The following is a 13,923-nucleotide window of genomic DNA, read 5'->3' as shown; positions in this document are numbered from 1 at the left end:
TCGAGAGGACCTTAAAGATCTACATGTGCCGCGTAAGATGTTGCGATATTTTTCCATCATTCCTCGCATCCAACACGTGTTCAAGTGCAAATCTATTGCAGAGCTCATGTCATGGCATTCCTCTCATCGATCCAATGATGGAAAGATGAGAATTCCTGCAGACACTCCTGCATGGAAGCACATCAAGGAAATGTGGCCAAGCTTCAAGGAAGAGCCTAGACATTTGAGACTTGGATTGGGTATGCATGGTGTTAATCCTTTTGGAATCAAGAGCATCTCATATAGTATATGGCCAGTGGTATGGTGAATTACAACATTCCTCCATCCATGGCAATAATAAAGAAAGGACATGTCATGTTATTGTTTCTCATTTCTGGGAAACATAAGGTAAAGAATATGGATATATATCTTGAGCCCTTGATTAATGAGCTTGAGATACTTTGGAGAGGTATCCATGTGCATGACATATGTTGGCCTCCATCTTCATGAGACTTTCTCTTGAAGGCCATCTTGATGTGGACGATGCACGACTTTCCTGGTTATGGGCGAGTGTTCAGGTGAGTCAAAGGGTTTCTATTCATGATGATTCTTTATTATCAGTGTATTGTTTTTTGACATGCTTGAATGTCTATGTTGTTTAGGTCTCTCCACATCTGGATACCATGCATGCCCTATTTGTGGTCCATCATTGGTGGCATCTAGGCCAAAGAGCTTGAAGAAAGTGATATATGAGAATCATCATCGATTTCTCCCTCATCATCATCCCAAATTTTTTCGTTCTTGGATGGGAATCTCTCCACATCCACTAAGCATGGGAGATTGGAAAGCATTATGGAATGGAGTGGAAAGTCCTCCTCCCCTCGGCATGAATAGGTAATATATCTTTGACATAGAATTCCAATACAAGCTTTGGATGAAAAGATAATCCTCTTAATATTTATTGTTATTTGATAAGGTACTCTATCTTCTTTCGCCTACCATATTGGACGAGCCTCAAAATCAACCATCTTCTTGATCCAATACACATCTTCAAGAATGTCGCCTCTAACATTTGGGAGCACTTTAGAGGAACACGGGACTCCTTGCTTGTACGAGAGGATCTACAAAGCATAGAGAGGATGCAAAGAGCTTGGCCACGAGAGGGACCAAATGGGAAGACAATTCTACCTCGAGCACTTTGGATATTGACAAAGAAGGAGGAGAAGTTGGTGAAAGATGCCATTACTATATTCCGTACTCCAACGAGAAAGGTGCCTTCCCAAAGACAAAAAAGAGAGGTGTTGAGCAATTATATGGCTTAAAGTCCCATGATTGGCACAAGATGCTTCAAGTAAGTGAAACATTGAAGTTGTTTGTATTTAACTTGTTCAATCATGGTTTTATAGTTCATTCCTCCTACAAGCATTTCCAATTGTGCATCCCACGAAGTGCGAGAGACGATTTAGAAGGTGGGGGAGCTTGTGAGGTTTGTACCCCAAACCCTCATAGCCAATTTTCTACACGCCCCCGTAACTTGCGCGCCTATGCAGCACGTCTATGCTTGCATTATGTTGTAGTGGAAGATTTATTTTTCACCACATCCATATTCCTACAATGGGAGGGTATCACTAGCTTTGTTGCCATGGAAAAGGATCAACTTGGATCATGGGATTTATACTAGGTTCATTAATAGGCTCAATTAGCTTGATCATTTTATAGTGCATACCCATACTTACCTTTCTTCTTACACCACTCAAGAAATTTGTGGTGCATTCTTCATTTAGATCAAACCAAAACACCTAACATTTTTGTATCTCAATAATATAATGCAAGTGAGACACTTGAGGAATTAAGCATGATTAAATGCAAGATACTTGGTACCTTGCATTTTTGTCTCTTAATAAAAGAATGCAAGTGAGGCATTTAGCATGATTAAATGAAAGAAAGACTAGGTTTTTCCATGTCCAACTTCTTGAACACCAATCCAAGAAACAAAGACTGCTAATGATGGCGTGAGGATTTTCCTTAGCTTGGCTACCTGTAGTGGCCAGGCGGGTAGAAAACCCTCAATGCTCCTGGATGATAGGAGGGTGGAAGTGAATGGCAAAGCTTGAGAGAGAATATGTAGTAGAGAAGAGAGTGACTGCTTCACAAAAATGCTGGAAATATGATATCCATCACAAGATGTCTCTTAACAATGGGATAAGAATGGTGTTTTTATGAGGTGAAAAAGAAGAAGAGAGAAAGTGTAAATGCTTTACATTTTTATTTGTTTGGGGGGCTGTGTTTGTTCTCATGAGTTACATTTTAATGAGTGTAACTCTTTACATTTTTATTTGTTGGGGAGGGTGTGTGTTTGTTTTTGAAAAGCTTGCTAGCTCCTAGAGGAAGCGGAGGTCGTGATGGAAGAGGACAAGGGTAGCGGAGGACTTGAGCTGGGTGACGATTCCGTAGCCTCGCACACCTCGAAAGTCACCGGTGCCGCCCACTATGGCGATCTCGTTGGTTCCAGCGTTGATGAGGCCCTGCAGGCTGATGGTGCCGTTGAGGGAGCCATCGTCGTAAGAGAGAACCTCGACCTCCACGCCGTGGGCAGCGGAGGTGTAGCTGGCCTGGACGTTGTAGCCCCGGATGAAGCCCAGCTGCTTGGAAGACGCGTCAGCGCCCTCTGTCACGTTCAAGGCAAAGAGCTCCGTGCGGCCAAAGCTATTGATAGTGGTGCTGTCAATGGCCAGGATGAGAACGCCCAGATCCTGCCCGCCCTGCTCCACCTGCACGTAGTACTCCACAGACGGCATGAGGCTAAAAGGACGTGCGGCGGCTGCGCCTCTGATTATCAGCGCTACTACTAGAAACACGACGCTCGTGATCATGCACTTGTCTTGTGGCCTTGACGCCATCGGAAGGCTGCCTGTTGAGTGCAGCTGCTAGCGTGTCTGTAATGGGAGTATTGTGGCCTAAGAGTACTGCTAGCGTGTATGGAATCAGGCCCTGCAGATAGCGCACAGGAGAGGGAGACAGAGATTTCGAAAGTCGCTTGATTGTTGTGCACTGTCCGAATCATGCTGCCTTGTTATAAAACCAGGATCTGATTTGAATGTTGACCAATACAAAACAGGATCTGATTTGAATGTTGACCAATACAAACACGACCCGGGCGAGATTAATGACCGTTTGATCTTTTGCATTCCAAAGGGCGAGATTGCACCAAATGGGCCTCAAGGAGAGGGAAAAACTTTCATGGTTGAATCTGTGCTACCAGTGTGAGTAGGGTGGAGAAGCCTTTCCCCAAACAAGTTATAGAAGCATTGAAACGTTAACAATCCTAATATAGGATTGATCACAGTGGATAAACATATATTAAGCATAAAATTAAGGTGGATTAAACCACACAAGAAACTCCATGACTAGAGGAAGAGAGATTGCACACTCAACAATAGTTCTCTATTGCATATCACAATGAACCATACAAGGATATAGGCCTTCTAGCATTATCCCACTTTACACATCATCATGCCATGTGGCACTCCCTTTTCCACATTCTTGTATGTGGCTCTCACCTTTCACACATCTTATGTGGCATTCTTCTCCATCCACACACTCAAGATAATATCTAGCACCTCTAGGGTGCATTCACATATGCAACCCCAAGATTCACTCTCACACATTGCACATTGCACATTTCAACACCCCTCCCCAATGTAAACTTGGGTGTGTGCATACAATCTCTCTAATCACTTTGATCAACTTACCTCCTCTCACCCCCATCAATTTGGCATTGCCAATCTCAACACTCCCCCTCAATGCAAATTGGAGTGTTAAACAAGTGTGTGTGCTTGTGCCTAGCCAACCTAGACACAAAGTCTATTTTGAGCCCACTTGCTCACATCAGAACCACTGAGTCCAATTTGAACATAAATGTTCGGGTGGGAACCAACCCATGCGAATGCACCTTGCACGTGCATCGCCTATGCACACTACTACAAAACCATTTTGAGCTTCTTGGTGAGCTCGGGTATGGTTACCCTCATACCATGGGTGAAATCTTACAAAGCCATTTTGGGTAGGGAACCCATGTGTGTGTGAACATCCTCAATCTTCACATATTGTTAACTTTGTTTTTGAAACATGTGAATGAAACCTTTCAAATAAAAAAATGTGTGTGTGTGTGAATCTTCCTTTAAGCTTATAAAAGTATGGAGGTTTGGGTTTATTAAACAATTTAAGGATTGACACCATCTCCATGCACTTTTCTCATTGTCATCTTTAATGACTATTTTGTCGTTTGCACTTTCCTGCATGCTGAACTTTAGACCCACACACATGGTCTTCTTCTCAAAGCTTCCTCCATGGTTGCAAGCTTACGATGCTCTCTTCCTGCTGCTTCTACACTTTTCCATTGTACCTACTGCTCAGCATCTCTTGCCATATGCACAACAGCCTGCATTATCACTGACCACAGTTCATCCTCAACATGAACTTTCCTTTCCCTTACTATAGTAGCTCCTCTATTGTAACTCAGATTTCCATAGCTCTCTATCTATTGAACTTTCTCCTCCAAGAATCACTTTGTATACTTTACACGACTGCCTACTATCACATGACTCCATATCCATAATCTTTGAAACTCTCTTTGATGCGCCACAATAATGCTTCCTCCTTATCAATAAACACCACCGCTTCCTGCAATTTACTATAAGTACATGCTAATTTCTGTGCCAAATCCATAAATGCCTTCTTCCTCACTACTCTTGCTCTCCGTAGGCCATGGCAGGTGTGAACCATGATTGTGAGCATCGACCTTCTTCTCCTTGACTACCATTGCTTCTTGAGCTTCAATGGTGAGAGGATCTCCTTATGCTATTAGTCTTCATGCCTCTTGCTTTAACAATATTTCACAAAATTCCAGGAATTATTCCTCCATAGTGCGAGCTCCCTGTAACTTTCAAGTTACCATAGCTCCAAATCTTTGCCTCTTTATAATGCACTTGGCGGTGTTGGCTCTTTGCTTCTCTATACCCAAGTCCTCCATATCTTTGCGAGCCTCCGTAGTGAGGTTCCGTATAGTGAGGTTACCATGGCCATTGACATGACCTTCATGAGCTCCATAATAAGCTTCAAAATATGCATACGCCATCCATGCATGGATCCATCTCCAAGGGTGCTTTAACACAGATTTCTCGCACAAGAAACCATAGGGGATATACCTTGTGAAAGCTTCCTCTTGCTTCCACCAAACATTGCCCATCTTCCATGAGCGACATATACAAGTGCATCCTCCTCTTGATGCACACACAAGGACTCCCGAACAAGCCCACAACCTCGCTTGCCATAATCTTGACAAGTACACACACCTTCAACATGCTCGTTGCCCAAATGCAGGAGCCATAGTGTGTGAGGATAGATCAATTGAGGCTGTTAAGGTATTCACCTAGTCTTGTTTATTATTTGTGAGGTCTGGGCTGACAAATCAGAACTAGTTAGAAGTTAGTTTGATAGATCATGCACTGCTAATGGTCTAGGTGTCAACTGAAGACTGTGAGGTCTGGGCTAACAATCAGAACCAGTTAGAAGTCAGTTTGATAGATCATGCATTACTAATGGTCTAGGTGTCAACTGAACACTGTGTCTTGTCCGAAAACGAGTCGACTAGGATCAGCTGAAGCTATGCAATATTAAGCCACCATTGAAGAAGCATTAAGTTAAAATTCAAGAGATGGAGACCGATTTAGATTTATTGAGCTCTAGGTTTGCTTCCCCGAGAAGGACAAAGAGACACATAAAGATGAGTTCAAGCAATTACATGTGCAAAGGCAAGACCTATAGATGCAAAAACAATTATAGAAATTATGAGGGAAACCAAGTCTCAGGAAAGCTAAAGGAAGTAGAGCATGATATGTAAGAAAAACAAATTTGATTGTGTTGGATTGATGAAATCGTTTGCTTTAGTTTTAACTGTCATGTTTTGATGGAGTTTGTTGAAAAGGAACTATGGGTGAAGAGCTAACTTGTGTTGAATCAGAACTGTGTCAATTAGCTTGTGTTTGATTTAACAAGTTCTGAGAGAGGTAGGTTGGTCAACTTTGTGTAAGGATAGATCAATTCAGGCTGTTAAAATATTTTCCTAGTCTTGTTTCACACTTGTGAGGTTTGGGCTGACAATCAGCACTAGTCAGAACTCAGTAGGATAGATCTGGCTGGCACTACTAATCAGCACTAGTCAGAACTTAGTAGGATAGATCTGGCACTACTATTGGTCTAAGTGTCAACAACAACTCAAGACCGTGTCTAGTCCAAAAGGGAGCCGGCTAGGATAAGCTAAATCCTAGTAGGAGTTAGTCAGGGTGTTCAAGAGTAGTTTTGGTCTCTTTGTGTTGAAGCAAAATGTGCTAGTCAGCTACTAGTAGGACAGAGGTAGTACTGAATGGAAAGGTATTCCTCAGTCCAGAAGACTGTTAGCAGAGAGCAAAGATGCTATCAGCTGTGAGTGTTGGAAGGTAAGTCCTGGTGGGGTTTTAAATGTTTTGAGGGGGTTGAAGAGGGTTAGTGGGAGATTGAGGAGAGGAATTCTGATCCTGTTGGGTCGACTCGGTGAGTTTGGTTAGAACAATCAGAATACAGTCAATTGAAATTAGTAGTGTATTTCATGTGGTATCTCTTTGAGATTGGAGCATCTTGAGAGTCAAGGAAAGGTTAGAGGACAGTTAAGTCAGTTGAGTTGAGACAGTTGAGTCAGTCGAATCTCGTTTAGTCACATAAGTGTTAACAGAAGGTCAATAAAGGGTCAGCAAAGCATCTAGTAAGCATCTGAGGTTCTAAGTTTTAGATTAGCTGATGTTTGAGGAATCCTAAGGGAGCCTAGAGGACTCATTTCTGACTGGAGCCTCAGCCAGTGTATGATTATTCGAAAGACAGTCAACACCTGATTTGTCAATGTCAGCTAAAAGTATTTCTAGTCAGTTGGTAGTCAGTTGAGGTCAGTTGAAGGGTTCTAAAGGAACACCAAAGTTATTGGAGATGGGAGCTGGCTTGGGAGGATGTCTTGAAGGGGCAACTATATAGTTTTAGGAGTTTGGAGTGTGCTCAAGTGTCTGCCTTTGTCAGCTGAAGCTCAGGGGGACATGAGGCTGAAGCCTGAGTGAACTGGTGCCTTCACTTGGTGTTTGTGCTAGGTTGCGGTGCTAGGTGGTAGTTCCCTCTTCATGGTGTTATAGAGGCAGGTCTCCCCACCGACACATCATTGTTTTGGTATCCCCACTGAGGAGGGCTTTGAAGCACACTTTTTATTTATTTTCAACTCTAAAAGTTTTGTGTAGAGAAGATGGCAGCAATCATGACATATTTGGTCTTCCATGGGCATGCTCAAGAGGATCTATAGAAAGTTTTGGCAGGGATGGGGCTGGCAACATTCACCCTTGGGAAGGATAGAGATGTAGATAAGTTGATCTTCGTGTCCTTGTTGTTGAAGGGAGATGTCAAACCGTGGATGTAGACATGGAGAGCTCAACTGAATCCAGGACAGGCATATGAAGACATCAAAATGGCCTTGGTGCAGCACTATAAATAGGGAAAATCTCTACATGCTTTGTGGCAAGAAATCTAGAGATTAAAGCATAATGTTACTGATGTGCTTGATAGATTTGTGGACCATTTTTGAGGACCTGTGGGGAAGATGGGACACCTCATTGAGAACAGAGCATCAACCTATTCTTTTGAAGAAAGATATGTTGATCTAGTCCCTTCATGCTGATCTGCAGGAGAAAGTGGAGATGAAGAGACTCAAAACCTTTGAAGAGACTCTAGGTAGTAGTGAATGGTGTTGAGATATCGAGCTCGTCTAGTGAGGCGGTGGACACTGATGACCCGCCTGGGGGATAGGCCCCACACTTACACCACTGGCATGGTTGGTGAGATCTTGGGTGATATGCAGCCAGTGGGATGACAGGCTGTGTGACAACCATTCTAGAGACTAGCATAGTTATAGCGCCAGCTCATTTAGTCAGGTTCACACTATAGAGAACCCGTGTATGTATTTAGTTGAGTACCTTTCATATTGTGTGTACTCTTATTCTTGTATATGGTGTGTTGAGTGTTGAGTAAAGAAGAAGAAGATTTTCAGCCTCTCACCTTGTGTGTTCTCTATTAGGGTTTTGTGATTGTGTGTGTGTGTGTGCTTGCAAGAGCTCAAGCTCTCTTCCCCCCTGCATCTTTTCATGGTATCAGAGCCTGGTTCGTGCTAAGGGCTGAGCTGCAAGCAAGAGAACCACAGGAAGCGGTACGAGGGTAAGAGCTTCAACTACTCTTCCCTATTTGTGTTGGTGACTACACCCTTGTCGGGAGCTCTACGGGAGGCATCGGCAAACGATCTCTGATTGAGAAGCTTTCTTCGCGGGAGCAAAGCTATAGGGCAACTATACTGTCCTATCAGACTATCGGATGACATTTTCTGGGCCAAAAACGCGTTTCGGGCGTGTCTGGACCTCCGTTTTTCAGAAAGCAGGCAATTTCGAGCACTGCGGGTAAGTAATCGATTCTCTGCAGAACTCTATTTTAAGAACTGCAAGAAGACAGATTGACTGTGCAGACACTGTGGGTGCTGCAAAGAGGTCTACAGTTGCCATTGGGTGTATGTATGCACATTGAAGTCACTGGTTGTGACATTTGAGTGTACTACAGTACCGCTGCAGAAAATACAACAGTTTGTGTAGAAAAACCAGAGTGCTGTTTCTGGTAAAATTGTGTGTTTGACAAGATGTCAAATGATGGGATAACCCAGATTGTGGGTGAGAAGCTTGATAAGAATAACTTCCATGCTTGGAGGTTCAGGTTGACGAATTTCCTGATGGGAAAAGGCTATTGGGACTACATAGAAGGTGAGCATGAAGAGGCACCGGAGATACCGGATATAAATCCGACTGCTGCAGATGTGAAAGAGTTTAAAGACTAGAACCAAGGAGCCAGGAAGGTTATGTATTGGCTCTCCATTAGTATACAGGACACCATGACTAGGCACATTCAGGATGCCAAGTCCCCCAAGGAGGCGTGGGACACCTTGGTAAAGCTCTATGAAACAAATACCAAGGCACGTAAGATACAGTTGAAGAATGAACTTCATACTGTGGAGAAAAAGAGCATGTCTGTGAATGACTATGCGCTGAAGATAAAGGGTATTGTGGAATCCCTTGCATCTATTGGTGTGTCAGTAGATGATGATGACAAGGTGGAAGTCTGTCTACGTGGTCTCGGGCCACAATACAAGGCGTTCAAGATGTCCATTCAGACTCGGAAAAACATTCCCAACTTTGCAAATTTGGTGTCTATGCTGATTATCGAAGAGAAGAGCTTGGGTGAAGACCAACAGTCTTCACAAAGCAAAAACAGTTCAGAGCAACAGGCCTTCTACACGAGTTCAGGAAGAGGACGAGGTAGAGAAGGCCGTGGACGCGGTCAAGGAGGTGGCTGAACAGGTAATCAGAATTATGGCCAGCAGCAGCAGCAACAACAACAGTCCCAGAATCAACAACAACAACAACACGCGGGTGGAAGAGGCAAATTCAGAGGCAGGGGGAGTCAAAGAGGCAGTGGAAATTGGCAAAGGCAATATAATGATGCACGTGAATGCTATTATTGTGGTAAGCCTGGACATGTGCAAGCAGAATGTTATAAGAAGCAGGCTGACATGCAAAATGGGAAAGTGCAGCAAAACAACTATGTATCCTCAAGCAGAAATAATGAGGATAATGAAAGGTTGTTTGTCATGCAGCATGTCGTGAATGCCATGTCTGAAAATGTTGATGCAGCACAAAAAGATAATGTATGGTATGTGGATTCAGGCACTTCGAACCACATGACGAGTCATGGGGAGTGGTTCAAGGAGATGAAAAACTCGAAAAGACCACGTTTTGTAGAAACAGGGGATGACACTGCTCATCCAATTGCCCATGTTGGAGATGTTCCATTGTCTATGCAGGATGGCAAAGTGAAGTACCTTGCAGATGTACTTCATGTACCGAACATAACAAAGAATCTGGTTTCAGTTGGTCAGATGATTGAGCAGGGTTTGCAGGTTCGGTTTAACCCTGATGGTTATTATGTTGAAGACTTTAAAGACAAGTGCAGGTTGGTTGCAAAAGGCAACAGAGTGGGCAGAATGTTTACATTGAATGTAGACATGCCTGAAATGAGTGTTGCGATGTTTGCAAATGGTTCAGAAATTGTTGCAGACACAAACATTTGGCATTAAAGGATTGGACATGTAAATGTGCAGAGATTGAAGTTTATGCAGACAAAAGGAATTGTGACAGGGCTGCCAAAATTTAAAGTGGAAGGTATGCAGAAAATATGTGAAGCATGCCAATTTGGGAAGCAAACAAAGCATGTGTTTCCACTAACAGATATGTGAGCAGAAATGCACTAGATGTTGTGCATTCAGATGGATGGGGTCCTACGAAGACCATATCTATGGGAGGCTGCAGGTATTATGTGACTTTCATTGATGACCACACAAGGAAAGTGTGGGTATATTTCATGAAGGAGAAGAGTGAGGTGTTCACTCACTTTCAGAATTTCAGAGTTTTGGTTGAAAAGCAAACAGGGAAATATGTAAAGTGCCTAAGGTCAGATGGAGGGGGAGAGTACTTCTCCAATGAGTTCTCTAAATTTTTGAAGAAGAATGGTATTCGGAGACAGTTTACATGCAGATACACTCCGCAGCAAAATGGAGTTGCTGAGCGAAAAAACAGGCACATTGCTGAGATTGCGCGAGCATTGATGGAAGAGAAGAATATGCCGCATAGCTATTGGACTGAGGCTGTTTCTACAGCAGTATACATCATGAACAGGACTCCAACTGCAGCCATACGTGATGTAACTCCAGAGGAGAGGTTTACTGGCAGAAAACCAGATTTGTCTCATCTGAAAGTCTTTGGATGCATTGCATATGTGCATGTGCCAGATGAGCTGAGAACTAAGCTGGATCCAAAAGCTGAAAAATGTGTGTTTATTGGATACTCCCTTGAGCAAAAGGGATACAGGTGTTATAACCCTGCTACACGTGAGTTGAGGGTAAGCAGGGATGTTGTCTTTGATGAGATGAGTAGCTGGTATGCTGCTGAAAAAGAAGCTGTTGGGGCTGATGTGAGTGGAAGTGTGGTTGCACAGAATGCAGGTCAGCAATCACAATCTTTGAGTGGACCAGGAGAGTCCTCATCTAGTGGGTCTATTGATAGACCATGGAGTGGTAGGCTGCGTCATAATACCAGTCCTGCAAATGTGATTAGTACATCACGTAAAGGAAAAGAGAAAGTGGTTGAGCCCCTTGGTATGCCTGACATTTCTGCAGGGCATTCTCATGTTGATGGAGAGTCTATGGCTCAGATATGAGCCTTGATAATGAGGAGCTTGGGATCCCAACTATGAGAACACCTGGTGTAAAGAAGGCTATGGAAGCCATGAATGAAAAGCTGTGAAGATCAGGGAGAGTGAAGAACCCTGTGCAGAGATTTACATATGATGGTTATGTGGCACATCACTATGCATATATGGCAAAGGTTGTGCAGGTTGTAGAGCCCACATGCATTGATGAGGCTGTTGGAAATGTGTGTTAGGAGAAAGCTATGGATGAGGAGATGGATGCACTATATGGAAATGAAACTTGGGATTTAGTGCAATTGCCTGAAGGCAAGAAAGCCATTGGATGTAAGTGGGTGTACAAAGTTAAACATAACAGTGATGGAAGCATAAACAGGTACAAGGCTAGATTGGTAGCCAAAGGATATGCGCAGACATATGGGATTGATTATGAGGAAACTTTTAGCCCAGTTGCCAAGATGGCAACGGTGAGAGTTGTGATAGCAGTGGCTGCGTCAAAGCAATGGTCTTTACATCAGATGGATGTAAAGAATGCATTCTTGCATGGGGATTTGCAAGAAGAGGTGTATATGTTGCAGCCACCTGGTTATGAGGATGTGGGTCACCCCGAGCATGTTTGCAAGTTGAAGAAAGCCTTGTATGGCTTAAAGCAAGCATCAAGAGCATGGTCTGACAAGATTTCTGAATATCTTATCACTATTGGCTTTCATGTAGCCAATGTAGATTTCTCGTTGTATGTGAGACATGGTGATAGAGGAGTTGTGCTTGTTGTCATCTATGTAGATGACTTGATCATTACGGGGGACCATGATGCAGAGATCTTTGATGTAAAGATCTTGCTTAGACAGAAGTTCGAGATGAAGGATATGGGGGAGCTCAGATATTTCTTGGGCATTGAGGTGATTAGGTCACCACATGGTATTGGATTACTGCAGAGACAGTATGGCTTGGACATGTTGTCCAAGTATGGTATGACAGGCTGTAAGCCTATTTCTGTGCCATTGGATCAGAATGGCAAGTTGAGTGCAGATTCAGGAGAGATCTTGGAGGATCCTACTATGTACAGGCGCATAGTAGGAAGTTTGATCTACATGACGATCACCAGACCAGATTTGAGCTATGCTGTTGGGTTGGTGAGTCAGTTTATGCAGGTTCCACGGAAACTACATTTGGATGCGGTGAGACGCATACTGAGGTATGTGAAGTCTACTTTGCATTGTGGACTATTCTATGAGACTGGGACAGAGATATGTGTACATGGGTACACAGATGCTGATTGGGCTGGTAGTATCTCAGATAGAAGATCTACCAGTGGATTCATGTTTTCTCTGGGGAGTGCTGCTGTGACTTGGAGCAGCAAGAAGCAGCCTACGGTTGCTCTATCCAGTACTACAGAGGCCGAGTACAGAGGAGCTGCTATGGCAGCATGTGAGGTAGCTTGGTTGAGAAAGCTACTTGCAGATTTGGGTCTATCAGTGGATAGACAAGTTGTCATTTTCTTTGACAACATTAGCAGTATACAGTTGGCCAGGAACCCAGTCTTTCATGCTCGTACGAAGCACATAGAGGTCCACTACCACTTCGTCAGAGAGAAGGTCTTGGCAGGAGATCTTGACCTTGTTTATGTCAGCACAGAGGATCAGGTAGCTGACATCTTCACCAAAGCATTGGGTATAGAGAAGCTCCGCAGATTCAGGGCTTTTCTTGGTGTACATGAGATGGAGTTGAGCTCGAGGGGGAGTGTTGAGATATCGAGCTCGTCTAGTGAGGCGGTGGACACTGATGACCCGCCGCCTGGGGGATAGGCCCCACACTTACACCACTGGCATGGTTGGTGAGATCTTGGGTGATATGCGGCCAGTGGGATGACAGGCTGTGTGACAGCCATTCTAGAGACTGGCATAGTTATAGCGCCAGCTCATTTAGTCGGGTTCACACTATAGAGAACCCGTGTATGTATTTGGTTGAGTACCTTTCATATTGTGTGTACTCTTATTCTTGTATATGGTGTGTTGAGTGTTGAGTAAAGAAGAAGAAGATTTTTAGCCTCTCACCTTGTGTATTCTCTATTAGGGTTTTGTGAGTGTGTGTGTGTGCTTGCAAGAGCTCAAGCTCTCTTCCCCCCTGCATCTTTTCAAATGGAATATCTAGCTTAGTACTACGAGGTGACAGTTTACTCATAGTTTACTAAACTAGAGATTCCATTCACTATTACCTAGATTTATGGGTGTTGTTTTGAATGGACCAGCCATCACTACAACATAAACCCCTCATAGCAATCACCGTTTTCATTTCTACAGGTGTCAATACTAGGCATCGCGTGTGCGACACCCATAGCGCCGATCCGGCATCTCATAAACTATGTTTTTGCATCATTTAAGAGACACCCACAGCATGGCATAAACAACACCTACTATATGGGCATCCTGTAATGACAGTGCATTAAAAATTAAATAGTGTGTCATGTACGCTAAAAGGTTTATTGTGCTCAAAGAACATGCCCAATTGATATGTCCACCCCAAACGCAAGAATAAGAAAAAAGGCATTGACTATGGTTAGAAACCTTATGAAAT

The 13,923-nt window shown here is 43.5% G+C and overlaps 1 protein-coding gene across 1 annotated transcript; it reads right to left on the bottom strand.

Moving 5' to 3' along the window:
* Positions 1–1,881: 1,881 nt before the first annotated feature.
* Positions 1,882–2,780, bottom strand: LOC147624058 (uncharacterized). Its single transcript, XM_086820937.1, has one exon. The coding sequence runs from the start codon at positions 2,775–2,777 to the stop codon at positions 2,361–2,363; it is 417 nt and encodes a 138-aa protein (XP_086677063.1). The 5' UTR covers positions 2,778–2,780; the 3' UTR covers positions 1,882–2,360.
* Between the last annotated feature and the right edge of the window lie 11,143 nt (positions 2,781–13,923).

Source organism: Cibotium barometz, chromosome 26 (genome assembly GCF_041138505.1).
Source record: "Cibotium barometz isolate CiBa-2024 chromosome 26, ASM4113850v1, whole genome shotgun sequence".
Taxonomy (NCBI): domain Eukaryota; kingdom Viridiplantae; phylum Streptophyta; class Polypodiopsida; order Cyatheales; family Cibotiaceae; genus Cibotium; species Cibotium barometz.
Note: the sequence above shows the minus strand (reverse complement) of the source record. Positions and strands in the feature narration are given on the sequence as shown.